The 22,463-nt window shown below is 44.6% G+C and overlaps 2 protein-coding genes across 2 annotated transcripts in view; both read left to right on the forward strand.

Annotated features, from left to right (window-relative positions):
* Positions 1-22,463, forward strand: part of LOC132571866 (zinc finger protein 420-like) — a 452,634-nt gene that overhangs the window by 289,282 nt on the left and 140,889 nt on the right. The gene's annotated exons all lie outside the window — the stretch shown is intronic.
* The window catches only part of LOC132570961 (zinc finger protein 208-like), a 39,368-nt gene that overhangs the window by 10,263 nt on the left and 6,642 nt on the right, over positions 1-22,463 (forward strand). The window contains exons 4-6 of the mRNA XM_060237596.1: positions 17,496-17,625; positions 17,972-18,162; positions 21,277-21,406. Coding sequence (XP_060093579.1) covers positions 17,496-17,625; positions 17,972-18,162; positions 21,277-21,406 — 451 coding nt within the window. The remainder of the gene's footprint in view (positions 1-17,495; positions 17,626-17,971; positions 18,163-21,276; positions 21,407-22,463) is intronic.

The raw sequence follows: 22,463 nt of genomic DNA on the forward strand, positions 1-22,463 counted from the left end.
TCCTAGAAATATGCCCTGCCCAGCGCAGCTGCGTCTTCAACAGCAGTGCCTCGATGCTGGTAACCTCCGCCCTCTTGAGGACTTCAGTGTTGGTCACAAAGTCACTCCAGTGGATGTTGAGGATGGTGCGAAGGCAGCGCTGATGAAAGCGCTCAAGGAGTCGCAGGTGATGACGGTATAAAACCCACGATTCGGAGCCGTAGATGAGGGTTGTCATCACAACCGCTTTGTAAACATTGATCTTTGTGCCTTTTTTCAGATGCTTGTTGCTCCACACTCTTTTGTGCAGTCGGCCAAAGGCACGGTTTGCCTTTGCCAGCCTGTTGTCAATCTCCTTGTCGATCTTGGCATCTGAGGAGATGATGCACCCCAGGTAGCTGAACTGCTGGACGGTCTTCAGAACTGATTCACCCACAGTGATGCAGGGAGGGTGATAATCTTCCTGGGGTGCAGGCTGGTGGAGAACTTCTGTCTTCTTCAGACTAACTTCTAGGCCAAATAGCTTGGCAGCCTCTGCAAAGCAGGACGTCATATGCTGCAGAGCTGATGCCGAGTGGGAGACGAGTGCAGCATCATCAGCAAATAGTAGCTCTCGGATGAGTTTTTCCATTGTCTTGGAGTGTGCCTTTAGTCGCCTCAGGTTGAACAGGCTGCCATCGGTGTGATAGCGGATGTATACACCATCGTCATCATCTAGATCTACTGCGGCTCTTTGAAGCATCATGCTAAAGAAGATCGTAAAGAGAGTTGGCGCGAGAACGCAGCCTTGCTTTACACCTGTGCCTATTGGGAAGGGCTCCGAGAGGTCGTTGCAGTGTCTGACTTGGCCTCGCTGGTCTTCGTGTAGCTGGATGATCATGCTGAGGAACCTTGGGGGACATCCTAAACGTTCCAAGATTTGCCACAGGCCTTTCCTGCTAACGGTATCGAAAGCTTTGGTAAGGTCGACAAAAGTCACATACAGAGCCTTGTTCTGTTCCCTGCATTTCTCTTGGAGCTGCCTGAGAACAAATACCATGTCGGTGGTGCTCCTGTTAGCTCTGAAGCCGCACTGGCTCTCTGGGAGGAGTTCTTCTGCAATGGTGGGCACCAGTCTGTTCAGGAGTATTCTGGCAAGGATTTTGCCTGCGATGGAGAGCAGGGTTATCCCCCGGTAGTTGGAGCAGTCTGACTTTTCCCCTTTGTTCTTGTATAGGGTGATGATGATTGCATCGCGAAAGTCCTGTGGTAATTTGCCTTGTTCCCAGCAGGTGACAAGTACTTTGTGAAGTGAGCTATGTAGTACTGTGCCCCCATGCTTCCAGATCTCTGGTGGAATTCCATCAACTCCCGCTGCCTTGCCACTTTTCAGTTGCTTGATGGCTTTAACAGTCTCTTTTAGGGTGGGGATCTCATCCAACTCTGTTTTCACCGGTTGAAGTGGGGTGAGGTGGATTGCTGAATCTTGAACTACGCGGTTGGCACTGAAGAGAACCTGAAAATACTCCGACCACCGGTTCAGTATGGATGCCTTGTCTGTGAGGAGCACTTGGCCGTCTGCACTATGCAAGGGACTCTGAGCCTGATATGATGGACCATATACTGCCTTCAGGGCTTCGTAGAACCCTCTTAAATCACCAGTGTCTGCACACAGCTGGGTTCTCTCTGCAAGCTTGGTCCACCACTCGTTCTGAATGTCTCGAAGCTTGCGCTGGAGGTTGCTACATGCAGCGCGAAAGGTTGCTTTTTTCCCAGGACAGGAGGGCTGAGCAAGATGTGCTTGGTAGGCAGATCTCTTTTTTGCCAGTAATTCTTGGATCTCTTGATTGTTCTCATCAAACCAGTCCTTGTTCTTCCTTGTGGAGAACCCGAGGACTTCTTCAGAGATCTGCAGGACGGTAGTTTTTAGGTGTTCCCAGAGTGCTTCTGGAGAAGGGTCTGTGGGGCAACTGGGGTCCTCAATTCTTGACTGGAGTTTTGCCTGGAAGGCAGCTTTAACTTCGGCTGACTGGAGGCTGCCAACCTGAAACTTCCTCCGAGGGATACCTCCTCTCCTGGGTGTGGGTTTAAAGTGAAGACGGAGATTGCAGCGTACAAGACGATGATCCGTATGACATTCTGCGCTGGGCATTACTCGGGTGTGTAAGACATCTCGAATATCTCTCTGGCGCACCAGAATGTAGTCGATAAGGTGTCAATGCTTGGACCGTGGGTGCATCCAGGTTGTCTTCAGACTGTTCTTCTGCTGGAAGATAGTGTTGGTGATGGTGAGCTGGTGCTCCATGCAGAATTCTAGCAGGAGGCGCCCGTTGTCATTGCAGTTGCCAATGCCGTGTTTGCCAAGTACTCCTTTCCAGGCTTCCGAGTCTTTACCTACTCTGGCATTGAAGTCGCCAAGGATGATCACCTTGTCCTCTGTAGGGGTCTTCCGTACGAGGTTGCGTAGATCAGCATAGAACTTGTTCTTTTCTGCAGGATCTGCTTGAAGGGTTGGGCCATACACACTGAAGAGTGTTGCATGCTGCTTGTTTTGAAGTGGGAGGCTCATGGACATGATGCGATCTGAGTGACCTGTTGGCAGGTTTTCGAGTTTGGAGGCAATGGAGTTCCTAACCATGAAGCCAACGCCAGAAAGGCGGCTCTCAGCCTTTGACTTACCCGACCAGTAGAGGGTATAGCCAGCACCGTGTTCTTGAAGACTACCTTCCTCAGGGAAACGGACCTCACTGAGAGCTGCTATGTCGATATTCAACCTGAGAAGTTCGTGGGCAACTAGAGCAGAGCGTCGTTCAGGGAGACCACTGCCTACTGTGTCAAGCATGGTTCTGATGTTCCAACACGCAAGCTTTAGTCTTTGCACACTTTGTGAGGCAGGTGCATGCCTTTTCTTTGTTGTTATTTTTCGACCGCAAGTAAGGATGCCCGTTGACCGCGGCTAGCCAACTGGGGTGGGGGAGACGAGCTTTGTTTAGGCCACCTTTTCTAGGCCCCTCTCCGTGTGGAGCAAGCAGTGCTGTCCCTAGATAAGGCTGCTTGGTCGTTCAGGGTGCTGCCGAAAAATGCTTTCGTCTCCGGGTTAGCATCAGGCGACCAATATCCTGAACCGCCTACATGCAGGATCGGGACTGCGGCTTCCAGTGGCACCTTCCACCTGCCGTTTCGCCCCTTGCCCATCGCTGCAGGACTTGATGCGTTGTGGGTTGTGTGTGGGGATATGCCCTTCAGGCCTGCGCAGAGGAATTTTTTAGGTGAAGCGCAGTGTGCGCGGTACTGGCTCCACCCTTTCACCTGGGGGTCATCTGCCATGGCCCAGTAAGCCGGGACGCCGGCAGCGAGTCCTCCAGGTGGTAGGTGTTACATTAACGAGCTCTATCTGCCCAGGTTTGATGTTAGAGTTTTCCTTCTCTTAGGCTGGCGAGGTTGGTGGGCCCAGCCTGCCCATCCGGTTATACCGCCGGACATTCGGTCGCACCATGACGTAGCAAACTCTGTGAAAAACGGGGGTGACCAGCGAGAAGGTGTTGCTATGGATGCAGTAATGCAGGAGAGGCCATTGCAGTGACCATCTGCCAGGCATAGCCAGACAGTGACCACGCGGCGTTCACTACACCGGGAGAGGAGAGGCTATGTATTGCGCATGCACTTTCCCTGGGGGGGTAGGATTCCCAGAGGGAGCCCACCCCCCACTTCACCCCCAACATTCCCCAACAAGGGGAACCAATACATAACCTTGCAAATACCGTCACATCAGATATTACTAGTTAGAGTTTACAGAAAAACTCATCAAATTGTATAAATAAGTCAGAGTCAGAGATTACTGGGTTACATCCATTCAAATATTAGTAGATCATAAAATTCATATATTTTGCCGGCAGTTTCCCAAATATAGTGTCAGATCCATTCACGTGCTCAAGGAAGCTAAACCACTTTTGCAAAAACCAGTCTCCCGCCTTAACAGTGTCTAGCAAAGTAATAGTAGTAGTCAGTTTATCCTGAAGCAGGACATCCCACACTTTATTGCACCAATTCTGGAGTGGAGGGCTATTAGGTTGTTTCCAATAGGTAGCAATCGTGATTTTACCAGCAAGCAAAAGTAGTGCAGCTAGTTCCTTTTTTAATGTTGAAAGCTCCAGATTAGGCCATAGGTTTAACAGAACCACTGCGGGAGTACATGGAATGCTAACCCCTACTATTTTTGATATTATTTCCAAGATAGATCTCCAGAATTTATTTATCTTTGGACATTCCCACCAACAGTGGATAAATGAACCCGGTAGCCCACAACCCTTCCAACATAAAGGGTCAGCCTTCGCCCTACCTCTAAAGAGTCTAAGAGGAGTTGCATACCATCTTGCAAAAATCTTGTAATTTTGAAGTCGAAAATAAAGTGATTTGGATTTAAATAAAGGAGATTGCCAAAGCTGATTCCATTGGTCGTCATTAATTGAAATTGAACAGTCTTTTTGCCAATTATTTTGATGATTAGATGGGCATTTCCATGTTTTTAGGTTTAGGAGGGTATACATCATAGAAATAACTCCTTTTATGGAGGTGTTACCTTTATTGATTAACTTCTCAACCGGGTTTAGTGGTCTGTTATGCATCACGATGGGAATTACTTGATGCAACGCATGATGTACCTGTAGGTACTGAAACCACGGAATAGAGGTCTTAAACTTATTTTCCAGTTGGGAGTGAGAACACAATTTTCCACCAATAGAAATATCAGTTAATTTAAAAATGTTGTTTTCCCTCCAGGCTCTAAATAGAGATTTGTCTTTACCTGGGGGAAACCAAGGTTGGCCAAGAAATGCCATAATTGGAGATGATGCTGGTGAGATAACATTCCTCCATTGGTCCCAAAGTTGTAGGGTGAACTTTAGAAATGGGTTTGAAATTACATACTCCTTTCTGTCTGCTCTCGGGTACCAAATGAATTCGTGTAAAAGTAGACTAGGTAAGTTCGCCTTTTCAATTTGGACCCACGCAGGGTTAGAGTGTGGAGACGCATATAAAACAATAACTCTCAGTTGCGCTGCTAAGAAGTACTTATCCACTAATGGAGCTGCCAAACCTCCCATGTTATATGGTTTAGCCAATAGCGAAAGGGCTATTCTAGGTTTACGGTTGCTCCAAAGAAAGGACGACCACTGCGACTGCCATTTGGAGAGCTCCTTTTTGGGGATCGGAATTGGTAAATTTTGAAATAAAAACAACAAACGCGGAAGAAGAAAAGATTTAAGGAGATCAATTCTTTCTAGTAAGGAAAAGTTTAATTTAGACCATTCCCTTAAAGTAGCGGTCATAGAGCTGGAGAGAGGACCATAATTGGCTTGAAATAGTTCTTCTAACTTTAATGGGATTTGGATCCCAAGGTGCCTCCACGTTTTAGTTACCCATTTGAAAGGTTGGGAAGATTTTATCAATGTCTGAAGACTTGCAGAGATGTTGATAGGGTAGATTTCTGATTTAGCGAGGTTTATAGAGAACCCAGAGTGTTTGCCAAATTCGTCCAAATTGGATTTCAGATGCCTTAAAGATGTGAGAGGGTTAGTTAGATAAAAAACCATATCATCAGCAAAAAGGCTTATTTTGTATTCAGACTCATCAATTCGAATGCCCGTAATTTCTGGGGAGGTTCTAGTAAGGAAAGCAAAAGGCTCTACAGAGAGAGCAAACAATAACGGGGACAGGGGACAGCCCTGTCTGGTACCTCTAAATAAGTATAATTCCTCGGATCTAAAGGAGTTAGTGAGTATCTGGGTCGATGGGGCACTGTACATTGCGGATATAGCCTTGCAGAAGCCTGGGCCAAAGTTCATAAATTGCAGTAACGTCTTTAAATAATTAACCTCCACCCTATCAAACGCCTTCTCGGCGTCTAGCGAGAGGATCAAAGAGGGGGACGGGGACAACTTTGCCAGATGAATCAAATTTAAGGATTTGCGAATATTGTCCGTGATGGAACGGCCAGGCATGAAGCCAGCTTGGTCAGGATGAATATAATGTGTAATATTTTTTTTTAACTGTTCCGCTAACAGAGTTGAAAAATTTTTAAAATCGTGGTTTAACACAGAAATGGGGCGATAAGATGCCGGATTAAGCTTGTCTTTGCCTTGTTTGGGGATGAGAATTGTTCGAGACTCCAACCAACTGGAGGGTAGCTGACCGTCCCTCAAGACTGTGTTACAAGTCTCTAGTAAGGGGTTTAGTAACGAAGATTTAAATAATTTATAAAATTCCGATGGGAAACCATCCCTGCCGGTAGCTTTATTGTTTTTAATTTTTGAAAGAACCGCAGTTAACTCAGTCAGATTAAACGGTCTATCTAAGAATTCTGCATGTTCGGTTGAGAGGATGGAGTTGAAATTAATAGATCTTAAATAATTATCAATGTTCTGACAATTGGGTTTTCCAGATTCATAGAGCTTTGTATAGTACTCAAAAAAGACTCTCGAAATTTCCTTCGAGGAGGAGTGAAGGACTCCCTTTGCGTCACGTATAGCATGAACAGAGGTTAAAGATTTTTTTTGAGCAATACGGAATTTCAGTTATCTGATTGATTTGGACGTTTTTGTTAAATACCTTTGCTTAAGATACATAGATGACTTCTGTATAGAGGAAGACTCCAGAAGTTCTAACTGCTTTCTAGCTTGGTCTAATTTTCTTAAAGTTTTCTTCCCCCCAAATTTTTGGTGTCTATTTTGAAGCTCTGCAATGCGTAAGTTTAAATCTGTAGTGGTTTTTCTACGAGCTTTGTTACAAGCCGAGGCTATGGATATGAGATTGCCTCTCATAACCGCTTTAAAAGCGTCCCATACAATCGTTTGAGGAACCCCACAATTGGTGTTAAGATCAAAATACGTCTGAATTTGCTTTTCTATCTTCAGACGAATCTCTTCACTGGACAATAGTAGCTTATTCAGAGACCAATTAGGTCCCTTTCCATCAGAATCCTGGGCTAATAGTTCACATTCAACCAGTGAATGGTCCGAAATATTTCTAATGTCAAAATCAGCATTTGTAATACAGTTGATTATTGACTGTGAGACAAGTATAAAATCAATTCTCGAATAGGAGTTATGCACTGGGGAGAAAAAAGAATAATCTCTAACATTAGGGTGTAGGTTACGCCATGTGTCAATTAGCTGAAATTTGTTAAGAATCATGCCCAGGGCTGAAGAGGGAGGGGTCTGACCCTTGACAGATCTATGATGGTTTGATTTATCTAAAAAAGGATCTATCACCAGATTAAGGTCACCGCCAATTAATACATTGCCCTCTTGAAAGTTTCGCAGCTCTAAGAATGTACTTTCTAGAAATTCATTCTGTCCAGAGTTAGGGGCGTAGATTGAGGCAATTGTTGTAGGTACCCCGTCTAATTTGCCTTTGATAAATAGAAATCTTCCCTTGGGGTCTAGCTTTGTTTGTGAGCAGACGAAAGGAGTATGTTTAGAAATTAAAATAGCTACCCCTCTTGCCTTGGAAGTACCAGGAGCTTGATAAGATTGGACAAACCACCGTGATTTAAGGATGTTGACATGTTTTTCCTTGATGTGAGTTTCCTGTAAACAGACAATATTTAATTTTTTCTTTTCCAAATAGTGAGATATACGTTTGCGTTTTATAGGGTTTTTAAACCCCCTACAATTCCAGGAGGCTACTTTGATGTGATCGGCCATATAACAACACTAAACTAACCAGGGACCAAGTGTCCAATTTTAAAAAACGATTAATAACCAACAAGGCGTTAACTAACCCTAGACCACCCCCCAACTCAAAAAGAGAGAAGTGTATATTACTTTATAAAGATTGTGTCAATATTAACTCTCTCTCCCTTCCTTGGGCTCAAAATCAACAATCCCTAAATTTAGGGACAACCGGGTAGCAGACCAACTGGAAAGGTCACTACCCAAGTTTTTTTTTTTTTTAAATAATATAAACAAACACAATTTCCCCAGTTCTGGGGAAAGGTTTCACCAACCGCCTAAACTAGGAGAACAAGGGAGAAGTACTCAGTGTACTCCCTTAAAGTGAAACTGCTTAGCTTTACCCGGGGAGCAATAATTAATGTTGTTTAAGTACACACTATCAGAATTAAGGCTCATTCACCACCCCCCTATAGCGACAGAAAAAGAATACATATCCAGGCTTCTTTAACATTAAGGTTAGATCAGGAACAGCAAACATTAACAAACAGCATCCAATATATTCTTCCAGGAGAAGACAGACATTCAGATCTTCAGGGTGCTTCCAAAGGTGCTGAACAGACAAATTAGAAGTTTGAGATATTAAAAGGAGCATTTTATAAAACAAGTATAACTAAAAAGCACCCATCCACACATAGCCACGTTTATCCAAACAGTCTCTGTTTAGGATATACTAGTCAAATTTCCCTCTTATTAATTGCAAATAAAAAAACAGTTCATTAGTGCAAGCACACCCAAGATGTTCCCTTAGTTAATTTTACAGGACGTATTTGTACATTCATTCACCTGCACACTTTTTTATACTTTTACTTTAAACCTCTGACCTCACCTACAACATCGTTCAATCCACACATTCTCTCCTACACATCTACCCTCTCCCATATCCCACAAACAGGCACCAGTCAAACACACACACCCAACTCACTTTCGTCTCAGAACAAGGCACATCACAACCATACAAGCACACTTCTCCAGATTCACAACTAACACACCGTCATCCCACTCCGTATTTCACAAAAATAAAAAATTTAATATCCAGCATTCAACAAACACACTGCAACCAGTCCGCTACCTGTCCATCAAGCAATTATATTAAGACATCTCACTATTACAAAATATGATATACAAAAAAAGAGGCTCCGAAACACACCGGAAGCTTAAGACATTTTGAAAGACAAAAGCCCGCCAAAAGTTCCTCTGTCAGCCGTAGCGTCATTAGATGGAAGAAAGGAAAGGAAAAAACACATAAAAAGAGGGAAATCAAGCAGGTATTCAAACAAGTTATTAAGATGAGTCCTTTCCTTCACTCAGTCTTGTAAAACAGCGGGGTTTCCAGAGATGTAGGGATCATGTAGCACTTTGAAATGCAGAAACCTGCCACCAGTTTTTCCGGGTGGCGCTGCAGCTTAGAAAAGAAATTAGCCTTCAAAAAGGATCTCGTGCAAAGTTAACAGCGTGGCTCTTTCAAATTTCCGAGGCTAACGGTTGTGGCGCCAGAGACGAAAAAACAAAGCGGGATGTCTCCAGAAGTAGAATTAAGACCAGTCAAATTCCAGTCAACGTCGTTTCACCGGTACTGTCTTCTCTTGATAAATCTTCTTCCTCTGCAGGTGTCAGCTTTAAGGCTAGAGCATTCAAAAGCACTTTCCCTGTCTCTATATCGCATGCCTTGTATATTGCTCCGTTTTTAAAAACCAAGATGTCAGACGAAGGGCTCCATCTAAAGCGCACGTTAGCTGAGTGAAGTTTCGATACAAAGAGCTTGAGCTTCCTCCTTTTCATTAAGGCTTCAGGGGGTAGATCAAGTAGAGCTAGGATTTTTTTGCCCTTAAAGGAGAGTGCTCCATTCAGCCTCACCTCCCGTAAAATCTCATCTCTTGTTTTGGGGAACACAAAACTCACTAAAATCTCTCGTGGTCTCCCTCTTCTCGCTGCCGCCGGTGCTCCAAGTCTTTGAGCCTTCGCTATCGCGATCGATGCCCCCTCCTCCATTTTTAAAGCTTTTGTCAACCACTTATTCATAAATACTGATAAATCTGAGGTTTCCTCCCCCTCCTCTATGCCTCGAAATTTGAGGTTTGCCGCTCTGTAACGATTTTCCAGTGTCAAAATTCTGCTTTCAAGCAATGATTCATATTTTTTCATGGATATAACGTCCTCCTTAAGCCCCATTGCAGCCTCCGCCGACTGTTCTGCCAATTTGGCAGTTACTGACAGCTCATCAGAGAGTTCTTGTACTCTAGATTGGATGGGCTTTAAGAAGGTTTCGATAGATTCTGTAAAAAACCGAAGTATATCAGCTTTTAAGCCATCTAGATCACGTTTACATAGGGGCGCTTCCTCGTCCTCAGACACCGGACCCGGGGAGGGAGGATTGCTAGCGGCCATGACCGCGCTCGGTCTAGTAGGGAGTTGACTGACCTTTTCCACTCTGTCCACCTTAAAAAATTCAGCTACTGACTTTCCACCTTTTGAAGTTGATTTCTTCTTGCTTCTTGTTTGCTGTCCCATTGGGAGAGTTTCCAGCAACGGAGTCTGGAGTTGTTAAATAGCCGACATAAAGGGGGTAGATCAGGAGCTCCTTCAAAACGCGTCCGCCATCTACCAGCGACGCTCCGCCCCCCCGGGAGAACTGGTTTTGATTCCCCACTCCTCCACTTGCAGCTGCTGGAATGGCCTTGGGTCAGTCATAGCTCTCGCAGGAGTTGTCCTTGAAAGGGCAGCTGCTGTGAGAGCCCTCTCAGCCTCACCCACCTCACAGGGTATCTGGGGGGGGGGGGAGGAGAAGATATAGGAGATTGTAAACTGCTCTGAGTCTCTGATTCAGAGAGAGAGAAGGGTGAGGTATAAATCTGCTCTTCCTCCCCCCAAATTTTCATTTCTTGGTCTCAAGACCTTCTCATCCCCATCCTACTTGGGGACAATATATTTAAGAGTAGTAGAGTCCCAAACCTTTGCTAATATTATTCTGGGTACCCTGTACATTACACTGGTTCTGCTGTGGTGCAAAAATGACCACCCCCCTTCAGATTCTCTTGCAGAGAGTCTCTGGTTGGACTTTAGTCCTTTGGATATAATGGGAAATAGGGGCACTTTCTTTGAGGGTTGGTGTTTTTCTTAGCATCCAGTGTGATGGAGCTTGTGATCACTCTTCTGTGTTGCTTTGGGTTGCGTTCGTTAGTAGAAGTTAGTACAAATGCAGACTCCTGGCTCTTAAAAAAGCCTTGTAGATGTTTGGGATGGTCATTTCTTGGGGTTCTAAAGGAAGAAGTATTCCACCCTCCACTCAAGAGTCTCAGAGCAGTTTACAATCTCCTTTATCTTCCTCCCCCACAACAGACCCCCTGTGAGGTGGGTGGGGCTAAGAGGGCTCCCACAGCAGCTGCCCTTTCAAGGACAACCTCTGCCAGAGCTATGGCTAACCCAAGGCCATGCCAGCAGGTGCAAGTGGAGGAGTGGGGAATCAAACTTGGTTCTCCCAGATAGATTCCGCGCACTTAACCACTACACCAAACTGGCTCTCTCCAGTGCCTGATCAGAAGTTGAAAGATGTGATTTTTTTGGTGTGTTTTGCCATCATGTCACAGCTGAGTGATGGCGACCCAGTAGGGTTTTCAAGGCAAGAGAGGTCTGCAGGTGGTTTCCCGCTGCCTGCCTCCAAGTCAGTCCTGCTTAGCTTCTGCGATCTGATGAGATCAGGCTATCCTGGGATTATCCAAGTCAGGGTGAGGCTAAGAGTCATGTGACTGGCCCAAGATCATTCAGTAGGGTTGCCAGTCCCCAGGTAGGCAAATGACAACCAACAGGTTATGGTGACATAAAATAACTAAGAAACTTATACAAATCTAACCTCAACTTTTGTAACTTATGTACAAAGCACTTGCAATAATTCCATCAAAGTAAATACAAATCTCCAGGAATCTCCTTGATAATCAAAACAATCAAGCACAACAAATTTCCACAGGAACAGGATGTCAACTTTTGTTTCCAGTTTCACATAGCTTCTTCCAGCCATGGATTTTAGTTTCATTCACCTATATTGATAAAACATTCCACAGTTGATTGCTTTACAGCCAGTTTGGTGTAGTGGTTAAGTGTGCGGACTCTTATCTGGGAGAACCAGGTTTGATTCCCCACTCCTCCACTTGCACCTGCTGGCATGGCCTTGGGTCAGCCATAGCTCTGGCAGAGGTTGTCCTTGAAAGGGCAGCTGCTGTGAGAGTCCTCTCAGCCCCACCCACCTCACAGGGTGTCTGTTGTGGGGGAGGGAGATAAAAGAGATAGTCAGCCGCTCTGAGACTCTTGAGTGGAGGGCAGAATATAAATCCAATGTCTTCTACAACATAGATCGTTTCCTGCAATCACTGAGATTTTACAATTGTTTCCAGTTACAGTAATATAAATTGCAACATGTGTTTGGGTTCATATCTGCATTTCTTTAAAATCCATTTATTATTTAGTATAGGAGGATACATTTATTGCCAACGAGGGACGAGTTTGTATATTCGGAAATATTGTAACCAAGCATAGCGAGTATATATATATTTTTTGAAATGTTATTTGTTTTTAAAAGAAATTATGTCGTAAACCAATCAGCTGCACAAGCACTTTCCTTGGAGCCTTTAATTAGGCACGAATCTTCTCTTTGAAATGTGAAAGCGGATTATGGTTGCCAATCCCCAGGTGGGTAAATAAAAAAACCGCTAAGAGACACCATAAATTTTAAACAACATGACAGTGTTATGTAGAGGTCATGGTGTTCTGACAAAGCTTGCACATAGAACTTCAAATAGCATGTAGCAAAAAGACATTCACAGAAGACAGTTCAAAAACAGTCTTTCCAATCACAAAGGAGTAATAATAGTCCAGTATATAATTCATAAAACTAAAAGAAGTCCTTCCAAAGATGTCTGCTCTAGATGTCAAGACGTTTCGTCCATCTTTCTTCAGTTTGGAGGCTTATTTATCACTGGGATCCAGTCTTACATACAATACATTCACAGGAGACCAACAAGGTTCAGAACATGTCTTTTAGACTTCCAGGTTTGAACCCTTGCTCCTGGCCCCACCCCAATGTCTCCTGGCTCCACCCCCAAAGTCCCCAGATATTTCTTGAATTGAACTTCACAATGCTAAAGCAGATAAAGACTTCTGCACATTCTGAATAGCTGGAAATATAGTTGGAAATATATTATCTTCTTAGGGTTGCCAATCCCCAGGTGGGGGCAGGGAATCCCCCGGTTTGGAAGCCCTCCCCCCGCTTCAGGGTCATCAGAAAGCAGGGGGAGGGGAGGGAAATGTCTGCTGGGAACTCTTTTATTCCCTAGGGAGATTTATTCCCATAGAAAATCATGGAGAATTGATCCGCGGGTATCTGGGGCTCTGGGGGGCTGTTATTTGGGGTAGAGGCACCAAATTTTCAGTATAGCATCTAGTGCTGCTCCCCAAAATACCCCCCAAGTTTCAAAACAATTGGACCTGGGGGTCCAATTCTATGAGCCCCAAAAGAAGGTGCCCCTGTCCTTCATTATTTCCTATGGAAGGAAGGAATTGAAAAGGTGTGCCGTCCCTTTAAATGTGATGGCCAGAACTCCCTTTGTAGTCCAATTATGCTTGTCACAGCCTTGATCTTGGCTCCACCCCCGATGTCTCCTGGCTCCACCCCCAAAGTCTCCTGGCTCCACCCCCAAAGTCCCCAGGTATTTCTTGAATTGGACTTGGCAACCCTATATCTTCTGCACATTCTGAATAGTTGGAAATATATTATCGCAATGTTCCTAGCGGAAGTTGGTTCAGGTAGCCAGCTCCAGGTTGACTCAGCCTTCCATCCTTCCAAGGTCGGTAAAATGAGTACTCAGCTTGCTGCGGGGAAAGTGTAGATGACTGGGGAAGGCAATGGCAAACCACCCCGTAAAAAGTCTGCCGTGAAAACGTTGTGAAAGCAACATCACCCCAGAGTGATACTCGCACAGGGGATTACCTTTACCTTTATAGGGAATATTGTATACTACAGGTTATTGTATACTATAGATTATGACAAAATCGTTGTGATCGTGTGATATTACTTTTTTGGGGTAGTTATTTTTCACGGCTGGATCGCCTGGCCGCCACCTGCAAGTTGGCAACCCTATCACACAACCCTCGCGGTCGGAGCTAGGAAACCTCTTCCCACAGACTTCTGCTCTTCCACGTTGGTCTGGTTGTTGCGGGGGACTACATTTCCAAACAGGCCTTGCGAGCACAATGGCTCTCAACCCTTCCTTGAAGGGGGTGGTTTCTCAGTAAATGGGAGAAAGAAATGTGGGGAAGATGGAATTCCGGAGCGCTCCTCCGCTTCCTCCTTTCCCCCGGCTGGGGGGAGAATTGGGCTTCTGCAGGTCTGCAGGGAAGGTGAGTTGAGACTTTCCCCAAACAGGGATAAGAATAAGGGAGGGGAGAGGAAATCCGATTGAATGGGACTGAAAGAGAAAGAGGACGGAGCAGCAGGCGAGAGAAGCTTCCCCGGGCAAGATTTCAAAGGGGGGGGGGCTTCTTTGAGTGTGTTCCCTACAACCAGCATGAAGTTCTTTTAATCTTAACACCTAGATGGCCCTTCGGTTTGCTCCAGCAGGGTTCATTGTCTGCCCTTGCTGTGGCCCCCTTCGTTGGCTGCACTGGAAGCAGGGGCCATTTTGTAAAAAAAAAAAAAAAAAAGTGCCAGAGCTCATTAGCAGAACTCATTTGCATATGCCACACGCCCCTCTGACCTCACTGGAAGGTGTACTAAATGACATCAGCTCAGCATCTTCCTTAACATGCTTCTTGGATTAGAATTGTCATAATAAAACCTTCCTCCCATCATTCTTTTAGAATTACTTTCTGCTGTGTGACCACAGCGGCATGATAAAGATTCCCATCTGTCTACCTGATATGTTTGGGTTATTTTCCCTTTTTTTTTTGTGCGGGGGGGGAAATATTAGAAAGTTTGTCAGATCTTAAGAGTTCAGCAAAATTCTCCCAGGGGGTTTGAACAACGGAGCCCAGAAGCAAGTGGGGGTGGGGCTAAGAAAGAAAGAGCACAATAAAATCTAGAGCTTCCAGAGCCCCGCTCCTGTGAGCTCCTGCCCAAAATGAGGCCTGATTGGAAGTGCTTTTTTTTGCATGCTCCACGGGCTAACCACCATTGTGGCATTTGGCTACATTCTGCTCTCATGATGGTATTTTCAATGACTACTGTTGTGCTTTCTCTGGTGTGTGATCCCACCGTGAGCATCACCTTCAAGAAGATCTCTGGATGGGAAATGAGTCTGAAGGCTTCTTTTCTGAAGGAGGGAATCAACTCCACCCTCCCTCCACGCTCAGCTCCTTCCTCCCTCCCCCTTCCTACCAAAGAAACAGTTCTAAAGAGCCAATACAATGAAGAAATTCCAACACTTTAGCACTATAATAAAATGTTTTTATCACATTATTTGTACATTCAAAGGGCTAAATTCCAATGCCCTACATATGTTCCATACTGTACCAAAGCTTGCAGTGAAACTTCGCGCAGCAACAGAAGTGTTTGAACTCTTGTTGACTTTATTTATGACTGGTGCTTCATAATATTAATTCCAGTTAATGTAGTGACGGTCCAGATCTGAGGAAATTTGGAAACGTTGACCAGATATGGGAGCAGCATCACCACCCGTCATTGTCAAATTTTGGGAGAGACTTAAGAACATAAGAGAAGCCATGTTGGATCAGTCCAGTGGTCCATCAAGGCCAACACTCTGTGTCACACAGTGGCCAAAAAACCCCAGGTGCCATCAGGAGGTCCATCAGTGGGGCCAGGACGCTAGAAGCCCTCCCGCTATTGTCCCCACCCCCCCAGCACAAAGAATATAGAGCATGACAGCCCCAGACAGAAATACAGCTAATAATTACTGATGGACCTCTGCTCCAGATTTTTATCCAATCCCCTCTTGAAGCCGTCTATGGTGGTAGCCGCCACCACCTCCTGTGGCAGTGAATTCCATGTGTTAATCACCCTTTGGGTGAAGAAGTACTTCCTTTTATCCGTTCTAACCCAACTGCTCAGCAATTTCATTGAGTGCCCACGAGTCTTATATTGTGAGAAAGGGAGAAAAGTACTTCTTTCTCCACATTCTCTACAGTTTTTGTGGCTTCCCTGCAGCTTTTGGTAGAACTGGAACTTTTTCCATATGGAGCCCTTTGGATGTACAAACTCAACAGATACTCTCTTTGTTGACTGTCATGTTATTGTTCCCTGTAGTGATTATGATGTGAATAGTGACACAGAAGCATTGTACTTTAATGTGATAAAAGCATTTTATTATAGTGTCTCCACCTTCTTGCCCTCTCGAGAGTAAACCATCACGTCCACTGCAGAATACTAGAGGGATTTTCTGTTGTTAATCTGGAAAGGTCTCTGAGGCAGCCCTTTTGGGCTGGATGTTTTGTACCCTGCATTTCTCACCTGCTGAACTCTTGAGGATTGCCCAGCCTGGAATGAGCAGGCCTGAAGTTTATAAGTAAAATATAGAAACAGATATATGATTAACTTTATGAGGCCATTTTATTTTTATTGAGCTGGATGTAATGCTAGAGTAACTCGAAGTGCATCTGCAAAAAAAAAACATTAAGAAGGAGAAGAGATTGGATTTATACCCCACCCTTCACTCGAGGTCTCAGAGCGGTTTACAAGCTCCTTTTCCTTCTGCTCCCCACCACCAGCTTTCTGTGAGGCGGGGGTGGGTGGGGTTGAGAGAGCTCTTTTGAGAACTACTCTTGAGAAAGCAGCTCTTTCAAGAACTGTGACTTACCCAAGGTCACTTGGCAAGGTGCATGTGGAGGAATGGGGAATCAAACCCGTTCTCCAAGATTAGAGTCTGTGCACTTAAGCACTACACCAAACTGGCTCTTAAAGCAGAAACCTTCTGTAGAATCAGGAGGTTAATACATTGTGGGGTTAAATGTGCGGGATGGTATAGTAGACACTGGCATACAGTTGATGGGCAGACTGAAGCTATTTTTAAATTCTTTGAGCAGCTCAGGCCAGGTAAACCCTTAGGCAAGCTACAGTCAGTTAAAGTGGAAACCTGGATGTGAAAAAGTGGGTAATGGGATGTTTCAGATCATAGCTGAATTAAGCAAAAGGGGCTGTCTCCAGAAACAGTGAGGTTGTTTTGCAAAGCTCAGGAGACATATGAGCTTTCTAAATAAGAGCAAAATAAATGTATGCTTGACAAATACAGTTATGTTGATATAAAGGAAGCTTCAGCTTTGTAATCTGTAGACATCTGTGTATGTCTAAAAGTTGTTTACTTCAGTCTCTAAAACAGTCTCTGAGCCTGTTCGCAGGAAGGGCAGGATATAAATAGAAATAAATAAATAACATTTTAAAAGCTGATGTCTTTGTGTTGGGTCAACTCCTGGGGTTTTGCTGCCAGGGTCTCTTTTATTGCAATAAAGTTGTGCCTCTTTCTGGAATCTCAATGGTGGTTTTCATCATTGGGCACTGGCACACCAGGCACTGAGGGCTGATTTGGCTAACACAGGTCAATTGAGGGTGGTTTTCTTTAAAAAAAAAATTATTGGGACTTGATCAAGAGAAACCCAGTTTTGTGCAATTCTCTGAACTTGCATTTCTTGGAGACATTCAGTGTATTCGAACTACCAGATCCTCAAAAAATTTAAAGTAATTTTCCTTGTCGTGGACTTGATGTATTGCATCCTTTTAATCAGTTGTGTAGGCAGTGGTGTCCTTTCCTTCTTTGAAGCTCAGACACAGGACTCCATGATGAACTGGATCATATTTTCCTCTTTCAGAGATCCCCAGTGTCCCTTGAAGAGGTAGTCGTGTCCTTCACAGAGGAGGAATGGGCTCTGCTGGATCAAAGTCAAAGAAAAGTGTTCTGGGAAGTGATGGAGGAAAATTACGAGACCATGGCCTCTCTGTGTAAGTCTATTTCCCCTTTCATTATGAACAGAGGAGGGAGGGAATGGCATCTTGGACACACTTTCCTTTTTGGTCCCATGGTATAAGGCTTCCCCTCAGTTCCCAGATGTTTTAGGGTAGCAAGTAGAAAGGCTTTGGATAGCTCTTCTGAGGTAAGTGCTGTATTGAGCCTGAAGAGAACAGAGGTCACTGAAGCAGGGTGTTTGATCAAAGAAGTAAGAAGATTTGTTATTCATATGCACAGGAGGCTCCCCCTAAAAAGTGACAAATGAGCAAAGAAACCTTCTATTCCCTGTTTCCAAATAGTTACATTTTTAAAACTTTCTTTTGGGTGTTTCTGCTGCAGGGGACTACTTTTCCCAGAAGGACTTGCAAGCACCAGAGAGGTCCACCCTGTGCTTTCTAGGTGTTGAGAGAATGTTTTTACCTCAAAGTGAAGAAAGAACTGTATGGGATACGAAGTTCCACCTAGCCTCTGTTCTATCTTGTTTCCCCTGGCTGGAGGGAGAATTTGGCTTTTGTACATCTGCAGGAAAGGTGAGTTTGGGGTTTCATATTAGCTCCTGGGGAAGAATTGGAGAGGGAGAGAAAATATGTGTGAAGGGAAGTGAAGGAGAAAGCATTAGCAGAATGGAGTATTGGTTAGAACAGGGTGTTAAACATATGGCCCGTGGGCCACATCAGGCCCACAGAGGGCTCCAATCAGGCCCTCCAGCAACTGGCTGTCATCTGCTTTATTTTCACTTGCCTGCTTTTTTCGGTCACCATTTCGTGTTTCTCCCTGGATAAGCCAGAGTAGAAAAGCAGCCTTTCCCTCTCCCTGCTCCCTTTTCCCAAAGGGAGGAGGAGGGAGGAGCAACCTCAGCCAATGAGGGAGGTCAGCTCTATAGCTCTGCTGGTTGATTAAGTTTTCCAGGCTCAATTAATCACCCTTCAGAGCTACTGAGACAAGTTTCTCTTCCTTCTAATGCAGGGGTCCTCAAACTACGGCCCGCGGGCCAGATGCGGCCCGCTGAGGACGTTTATGCGGCCCGCCGGGTTATGGCAAAATCAGACCGGAAGTGACGTTCGACCTAAACTCGCGTTAGCAACGCACACTTCCGGCACTGGGCTGAGGCGGCGGAGACAGAGTGTGAGGTGATACCGAGGTGAGGTGAGTTCCCAGGCCGGGGTGTGTGGTGTGGGGAAGGGAGAGAGATGCAGAAGATGGAGAACTGACAGCCCGTGGCCTTGTACAGTAACGGCAGTCCGGCCCTCCAACAGTCTGAGGGACAGTGAACTGGCCCCCTATTTAAAAAGTTTGAGGACCCCTGTTCTAATGAATGAATGAGGCTCCTCCCCCTCCTCCTGCCCGGGGGAAGGAAAGAAAGAACCAGAGCTTCCTTTGCCCAGTCCCCACCATCAGGAGAGCTACAAATAGTGCTTTTAAGACTAGCAACGTTTTAGTGACGATATGAGCTTTTTGCCTTGCTACAGAGAGAGAGAGAGTTTTGTTGGGCTTGTAACTGAGTTCCCCTCCTTTTTTTCACTGTACTCATGCCCTCCAGTCTTTCTCAATAGGAAAGCATGTGAACTATTTAGAAGAGAAATATCAGTATTAGGCTGAGAGTGTGTTCTGAGAGTGAGCCAGTTTGGTGTAGTGGTTAAGTGTGTGGACTCTTATCTGGGAGAACTGGGTTTTATTCCCCACTCCTCCACTTGCACCTGCTGGAATGGCCTTGGGTCAGCCATAGCTCTGGCAGAAGTTGTCCTTGAAAGGGCAGCTGCTGGGAGAGCCCTCTCCAGCCCCACCCACCTCACAGGGTGTTTGTTGTGGGGGAGGAAGGTAAAGAAGATTGTGAGCCGCTCTGAGACTCTTCGGAGTGGAGGGCGGGATATAAATCCAATATCTTCTTCTTCTTCTTCTTCTACCCCAGGTTTACCCAGCAAATTTTTCTTAATTTTTCTTTCACAATTTCCTTTGATTGGGAGTCTTGAATTTAGACTTCCCAGATAGTAGGCTGACACTGACCACTGTACATGGCCGTCTTTCTGTTCTTGTAGCTGTTTTTGGGGGGGAAGCTGTTGTTTTTTGTTGTTGTAGTCATTTTTCTGGGGGAAATTATAGTTTTGTAAACAAGCACATAGCCCTCAGTCTGTGCCATGGTGCCTTCACATGTTCTTGACTAGTACGTGAAACAACGTTTGTACAAAAGCTCACAATGCCCAGCTGCTTCATGTTCCTCTGGGTCTTAGGCTCAAAGCATTGACCATGAGATGTCTGTAATGAATGTCAATGAATCAAAAGTAGGTTTGCACACCTGAACAGCACATATTCAAGACTGGTACAGCACAGACATTGTCTGCAGTTTTTGATGCAATAATTCATAGCAAGAGGTGACATTTATCCATGACTGTAAAACAAAATATTGCAAGCAGGTTAATATTTTAAGCATGTTTAATTTTAAGCGAAAAAAACCTTTAATTGTGTGTCTGCGCCCTTTATAAAGTTTATATGTCCACTACCTGGCATTACATCTTATGATACGCATGGCTTGGCCCGACAAGGTCTCATATATGTCAAATCTGGCCCTCATAACAAATGAGTTCGACACCCCCTGGGTTAGAAGCTTCTGGATGAGTTCTCTGCAGAGGGGGTGGGGTGGGGTGTTTTCACCCACTTGATTGTGTTTTCTAAAACCATCCTGGACTTCTTTTTATTCCTGCCAGCTAGACAGACCCCTCTCTGGTCCAGAACAGTTTATTGTGTGTTCTTACTGGCCCCCATAGCTGGCTGCAGTTGCAGTTTTGTTTGTTGCATTCTTTATGGGCTAACTCCCAAAGATACATTTGGCCATATTTTGCTGCTAGGATGGAAGTCTTTTGTGGACTGTGGAACAGATTACAACTTTATTTTCACTAAGTTCTAGCTGACAGTTAGCATTTCCCTCTGTTATGAATGTTGGCAACAAACCACAGTCATTATTATAGTTCATGTGACTTTGTCACCAATTGAGACCTGATATTTTCTTATACTCAGGTTTTTGCAGATATCTTGAAATAGCATTTACGCTCATTTAGAAACAACCTGAGGAGGGGTCCATACACTTCGCCAGCCTGCTGAAGAGGTCCATGGCAGAAGCTCTTGCTCTGGAGGGTGACTCCCTGCATTTATCATCCATCAGACACCAAGGACCACATGGCCCAGAGTGAATAGCCTTTGTTAGGTTAAAAATACAAGAAAAAACATTTTAATTAGGCCAGTTCCTGTATACAGAGCTGGATGCAAGCTTTAGAGTCACACTGAACTCCTCTGCAGACAAAAATGTTTAAAGCAGAAAACTTCTCTCAAAGCACAATTTCTGTGTATTTCTGGGGTTTAACTTGCAAGGTTGTACAATATCTGCTAAACCATTTCTGCGACACACACATATTAATTGGTCTTGATCAAGAGAAGCCCTGTTCTTTGCAAGCTTCTGAGGTTTTATTCCTTGGAGAGTTTCAATATATTAGACTTGTCAGAGGCTGAAAAAGAAACCCACGCAATTTTCCTTATCAGTTTGACCTGTTGCATTGTTTAATCAGATGACTGGCCTGTGGAATTCTAGTTTCTTTCTTGAATCATTGGGGACAAGAATTATTGATAAACTGGCCCATATTTTCCTCTTTCAGAGATACCCCATGTCCTTTGAGGAGGTAGCCATTTCCTTCACAGCAGAGGAATGGGCTCTCCTGGATGCAGGCCAAAGAAAACTCTACTGGGATGTTACAGAGGAAAATTACGAGAATGTGTCCTCTCTAGGTAAAGATTTTTTCCCTTCTTAATGATCATGAAAGAGAAGGAAGAATAGGTGGTGTTTTCCTTTGACACTGTTTGATTTCAGAGCGCTTTCATTTGCTACAAGGAAAGATAGTCACTTCCACACTTGGGGACCTCAAAGTCTCCGAGAAAGAAAGCATAAAGAACTTTCATGCTGTAAAGAGAAACCTGTTGATGTGGAGGGCTTGTGATCGGGAGAGACTGACAATATCCCGTTAGGTTCCTGCTAGGAAATCCCAGTGGCTCATCTTTTCTTCTTCAGCCTTTCTTCAGCTCCTCATAGCCCTTTTTTGCCTGCCTGATCACAGACTTGCATTTTATATTCCCTTTTATTAACCTCACTTGGACTAGCTTTCCACTGCTTAAAGGAATCCTTCTTACCTTTTACAGCTTCCATTACTTTGTTAACCATGCAGGCTTTTTTTTTATACCTATTTGTGGCTTTCCTGACTTGCGGTATATATTTTATCTGAGCTTCTAGAATTTTAGCTTTAAATAGTCTCCAGGCTTCCCCAAGGGCTTTGACCCCATTTCCCTTTCCTTTCAGTTTCCTCTTCACATGCCTCCTCATCTCAGAGGATTTACCCCTTTTAAAGTTAAAAGTGATTGTGTTGGTCTTTTTGGGCAGCTCCTTATTTATACAAATGGTGAAATCAACAATATTATGGTCACTGCTCCCAAGTGGTGCAATCACTTTTACATCTCCCATATTGACCCAATAAATCTGCGGGTAGTTAAAATCACCTATTATGACACAGTTTTTTACTTTTAGCTGCTATCGTTAGTTCTTTCATCCTCTGTCTTTTGATCTGGTGGGCAATAACAAACTCCCAAACTTCTTTTTAGGCCTGCTCTGACCCAAAGAATTTCTAGAAGTGAATCTAATTCTCTTACCATCTCAATCTTATTGAACTGTACACCCTCTCTGACATGCAGAGCCACCCCACCTCCAACCCTTCCCTCCCCATCCAGATTGGATCAAGGGGTCCAATTCTATGGGTACCCAAAGAGGTTAATAAAAGGGAACACAGGCTGTGGC

Source organism: Heteronotia binoei, chromosome 5 (genome assembly GCF_032191835.1).
Source record: "Heteronotia binoei isolate CCM8104 ecotype False Entrance Well chromosome 5, APGP_CSIRO_Hbin_v1, whole genome shotgun sequence".
NCBI classification, from domain to species: domain Eukaryota; kingdom Metazoa; phylum Chordata; class Lepidosauria; order Squamata; family Gekkonidae; genus Heteronotia; species Heteronotia binoei.